At 44.4% G+C, this 5,347-nt stretch overlaps 1 protein-coding gene across 1 annotated transcript; it reads left to right on the forward strand.

Moving 5' to 3' along the window:
• Positions 1-1,430: 1,430 nt before the first annotated feature.
• On the forward strand, positions 1,431-3,393 carry LOC104437375 (AAA-ATPase At5g57480). Its single transcript, XM_010050316.3, has one exon. The coding sequence runs from the start codon at positions 1,616-1,618 to the stop codon at positions 3,176-3,178; it is 1,563 nt and encodes a 520-aa protein (XP_010048618.2). The 5' UTR covers positions 1,431-1,615; the 3' UTR covers positions 3,179-3,393.
• Positions 3,394-5,347: the final 1,954 nt, after the last annotated feature.

Genomic DNA, 5,347 nt, shown 5'->3' on the forward strand with positions numbered 1-5,347 from the left:
ACATAAAATTTCCCACTTCTCTTTTTCTACTTTATATTTAATTCCTTATACATACTTGGCATGCACTACGTCCAATGCTTCCCACGTCAACTTGAATCCTAGATGCAGATGGACCAACAGTTACATGAACATCGTCACTTCCAAGCATCTATACAACATTTATTGGGTTGATAAAGAAGGCACCCAAATACTTTTAGGGGCCTACAGACCTTGGAATCTTTATGCTGTGACGATTTTTCATCTGATCAAATAATAAACATATATTCATTTTAAAGAAATTAATTGTTTACAAACTGGCTTCATATACTTATTTCTTTTCGGTCTTATATTGTAAGAATGGTTTCACCCTTCGCGAAAGACGTACTTTCAATCAGATGTTTTCAGATCAAATTTCTATTTAAAAGGGAAATACGAGACTTATTTTATAAAAGAGAGAAGTTGATGAGTGAAGAAATTATGTCCCTTCCTGCTGACTGATTGAAGTTTTCTTGCGAACGTTGGGGCTTGAGTGGGGCAGGGAGAGCTTGTCAACATGCAAAAGGACTTGAGATGGAACCATACGTCGTACCAAATGACAACCCCATGTTCGAGATATCTACGTATTCTTCAAATGATTTATGTTTGGCCGATCTGGACATTCACTGCTTCTCCCCCCACACAGAAACAAGACAAAAGCAGGAGGCCAGGTGGGGTGGAACTGAGTTTCGATCTGTGTCGCCTCCTCTCACCGCCACTGGGAGTTCCATTTCAAACGCTTTTTCCTTATAAAATTAGAGTCTTGTTTTCTTCAACCTCTTCTCTCTCTCTCTCTCTCTCTCTCTCTCTCTCTCTCCTCTCTCAAGAGCTTTCTTGAGGCTTCTATTTTGCTTTTATTCTCTCATTTCCTCCTCGCCCTTCATAGAAACATCAGAAACGATTGGATGCTGATGATGCAGACCTCAGAGTTTGGCCGGAGGCGGGATAGGAAAGTAAAGAGCCTCCGTCGCAGTCAATCAAATATTCCATTTCTTTCGAGAGGGGCCAATCAGCCACACTCATCCCGCCCTTTACCCCTGTTTTGTTCTCATTTAATAAATCCATAGTGGAAAGGGTTTACGTGGACCATTACAAAAACGGACCAGTCATGTTGTTGGAAACTTGCAAAAAAAACAAAAAAGGAAAAAGAAGAGAGGAACACACTTATTGAGTCCCAATGGTGTCTCTTCTCTCTCAAACCTTGACACGTGGTGGTGGTCTGCCACTGGCTTTGAAGTGGATCGGCATTGCCTCTTCTCTCCAATCCATGTTGTACACGGAATTTCCTTCTCTCTCTCTCTCTCTCTGTCTCATGATTTCACCCTTTCGTAACTCACCCCACCCTGTTGATCCCAAAAAGGACAGAGATATAAAGGAGAAGAAATTATAAACAAAAATATAAGTAGCAGTCAAATGGTGTTACTCTCGGCGAACCCCCAGGGACGTCCAACGGCTCTCCATCAACTGCCTTCCACCCTCCCCCTCTCTCTGTAAATACCTCATCCCCCCGAGAAAAACTAGCTCCTCAATAGCACAAATGCCCCATCCTCACTTTCACTCTTCTTGATCTTCTCCTTCTTCGACCACAACCCGGAGAGAGATGATCTCCACGAGAACCTCCACTTTCACAACGCACGGAATGGCAGATATGAAGGAGTCTTGGATCTCTCTGGCCTCCCACCTGGGCACCCTGGCCTTCTGCCAGAATTTCCTCCATGCGGTGCTCCCGCCACACCTCCGCTCCGCCTCCCTCGGGTTCCTGAAGCGGGCACTCGGCTGCTACTCCTCCTACTGCTACTTCGACATTGCCGAGATGGATGGCGACAGCACCAACGAGCTCTACAACGCTGTCCAGCTCTACCTCAGCTCCTTCGTCTCCACCTCCTGCAGCCGCCTCTCCCTCAGTCGCCCCCGCAACTCCGGCACCACCACTTTCGTCCTCTCCAATGACTGCGTCACCGACGTCTTTGATGGCGTTGTCGTCCGGTGGGAGCACGTGGTGACGCAGCGCCAGTCCCAGACCTCCTCGGGGCGGCCCCTCCCCGATCGCGGCTTCACGCTTCGGATCAGGAAGTGTGACAAGGACCTCATCCTCAACTCCTACCTGGACTACATCATGGACAAGGCCAACGACATCGGCCGCAACAACCGAGAACGCCTCATTTACTCTAATTCGGGCGGCTGGTGGACACCGGTGCCGTTCAAGCACCCGGGCACCTTTGACACGTTGGCCATGGAGCCAGAGAGGAAGAGGGGCATCATGGAGGACCTCCGCGACTTTGCAGCTGGGCAGGCCTTCTACCAGAGGACGGGCCGGGCCTGGAAGCGGGGCTACCTGCTCTACGGTCCACCCGGGACAGGGAAATCGAGCATGATTGCCGCCATGGCCAATTTTCTCGGCTATGACATCTACGACCTCGAGCTGACCGAGGTGCTCTCCAACTCCGAGCTCCGGAAGCTCCTCATGAAGACCAGCTCCAAGTCCATCATCGTCATCGAGGACATCGACTGCTCGGCCAATCTGTCAAACAGGTCGGAGGCATCCCAAGCCTCTGTGCCCCGGAGCTCCTCTGACCCCGGCACCCCTGATGCTGCGTCCAGTGGCAAGGGCGGGAACAACAAGAAGATCACCCTCTCAGGACTGCTCAACTTCACCGACGGCCTGTGGTCGTGCTGCGGGAGCGAGAGGATCTTTGTGTTCACCACCAATCACATCGAGAAGCTCGACCCAGCATTGCTCCGGAGCGGCCGGATGGACGTGCACATCTACATGAACTACTGCTCGTACCCGGCGCTCAAGATCCTGCTCCAGAACTACCTGGGCAGCGAGGCCAAGGACCTCGGTCAGGCTGCGGCAAGGGAGCTGCAAGAGGCGGTCGAGAAGGCCAAGATGACACCGGCGGACATAAGCGAAGTCCTGATCAAGAACCGGAGGAACAAGGAGAAAGCAGTGAACGAGTTGCTGGAGGCGTTGAAGGCGGGAGCGGAGAGGAACGAGAAGCACGGAGAGTTGAAAGAGGAGTGCGAGTTGAGCGGGGTTGAAATTGAGGAGCGAGAGAAGAGGGCTCGGGAGAGCCCCAAAGAAGGGAGCGACTGTGAGGACGACTCTCGCAGAAAGTGGATGATGAAGAGGAGGAGAAGGCAAAATGAGAGCGAAAACTAGCTCGTCCTTCTCTTGCTCATTTTAAGTTAATTTTCTTTTCTTCTTTCTTTTTTTTTTTGTTTAGAAATGAAAATAAAAAAAAGCAAAATTGATCTGTTGGAAACAGATCGGGATTTTGCTTTGTTGTGGGCGGAATTCTGATTGGCCAGGGCAAATGGGAACACATATGGGTGTCTAATATGTCTCTTGTTATAAAAATAGTGATGGGTTTTTTATTGGTTGGGCCAAAGCAGGCCTATTTGCTCATGTTGGGCCAAAACCTGGCCCATAAGACAAATAGTGTAGTTATTTTTTAAATAAAAATAACTGCTGTATAAATATCAAAAAGGAAAATGTTGAAAATATGATAATAAAAAAGTACGTTCTTTTTCTCTTTGGATAACGATGTATTCTTTCTCAAAGAACGGAATTGCAAGGCTTTGATCAATCTCTCTGAGATTGCAATAAGTATTTAATCCATGAAATATCCACGCTTGTTTTTAGTATTCGTTTGTCCAGGTACCTTTTCGTTTTAGGAATCGTTTTTGTCATTGGTATCAGAGCAATAGTGTCCATGTTTCTCGATCTTTGTTGACGTTTTTATTTTTATTTTTTTAATGGTCGAATTTTTTTAGAATTGTCGCGGATGGAAGTTCGGGGACGGAAATCCTAACACCCACCTACTATTTGCACCCCCTTTTTGATTTTTCGTGAGTCAAATTTTATTTTTAAAAGTACAGGATCGTAGTTCTTGTTGAGACGAGAAAGATGACAGGTAGCGTGGGCCAAGAGCTATTGGACGTGCCCCTACACTCGGCTGGAATGTGCATGCTTTGTCGAAGACAATTTCCCAAGCACGTGTGCAGCACACGTGTGCGAAAACCATAGGCACGTGCGTGGCACGCGCGCACCAACTGCTAGCATGTGCGTGGCACGTGCCTAACTTTAGATTACCCTTTTGCCCCTATTTTTCTCGCAAAATAACGATTTTGCCTTAACAGTGTTTTTACGTTTTTGTCCTTCTTCTTTCACTGATATTATTATTTTGCCCTCAGATGACCCAACCCAAATGTTCGACCCGGCTAACCCATTGACCCGACCTGGTAATCCGTTGATCGGCATTGACCGTTGACCTACTGTTGATTGGCGTTGACCGTCATTGATCGCTATTGACCATTAACCCCAATAAAAAAAATAGAAAATGTGTTTTTCAATTGTATTCACTAAGGATTATGTGTAATTCCTTTTTGTTCTGTATTTGTTGCAAAAACAATAATGTGTTTAGTATACATGCCTATATTCCCGAGAACAGATAAACATAATGCGAGACTTGAAGGGCTAAAGGCGAAATTAGCTAATTATCGGTGGAATAATGGTGATATAGTGTCATATATGATTCGGGTCAACCAATGATATAATGAATCACTTGGAATGGTTACTTTATGCCAGATTTTCAAAAGGTGCCGTCTCTAATGATTACTTTTCTAGCAAAATATCAAGTAGTATTAGATTGCCTATGGAAGGTCAATGTGGTCCTAGATTATAAGAAACTAGTAGTGGTTTTTGTGAGAGAATATTATAGGATTAAGGCAACGAATACTTCAACCTTCGAGTTGAGTGTCACTTGTCGTAGAATGAATGCGCCTTAGAGGAGCCATAAGGGATCTTTGATGGTATTTCCATGGTTGCCTAATGTGCCTATAAAATTCTTAGAGGAATTTACTAAGAGATTAGAAGAATCTTTCCCTATTTATGAGATAAATGAGTATCTTTGAATTTATTTTTTATTTTTCTTAGATTGGTTTGAGATATTTTAGATGTAGATATTTCTTTGATGTTGACGTTGATATCTTTCTACTAGACATATTACTTCGTGTGAATGGCATGTTTAGTTAATGAAAGTTTAATGTTATTTACTGTTGTAAATTATTATGTTAATTTACAATTATTTGTAGGAAGTTCAAGAAAGTTTTATGATTTTTGTGAAATTATTTTTGCATAAATGATTATATTGATGATAATTTCAAATTAGGAATTTTGGATGATGATCGGAAACAAAGTGACATTTCAACTCTAAAGCCTTGTTTGATCTTATTCATTAATATGATTAGTTTATACAAAATGGATGCATAAATGTTAGGCATTAATAATTCATGCAAATATGTCCGATTTGTTTGGATACAATGGCTT

The sequence above is a fragment of the Eucalyptus grandis genome, chromosome 3, assembly GCF_016545825.1.
Source record: "Eucalyptus grandis isolate ANBG69807.140 chromosome 3, ASM1654582v1, whole genome shotgun sequence".
Taxonomy (NCBI): Eukaryota; Viridiplantae; Streptophyta; class Magnoliopsida; order Myrtales; family Myrtaceae; genus Eucalyptus; species Eucalyptus grandis.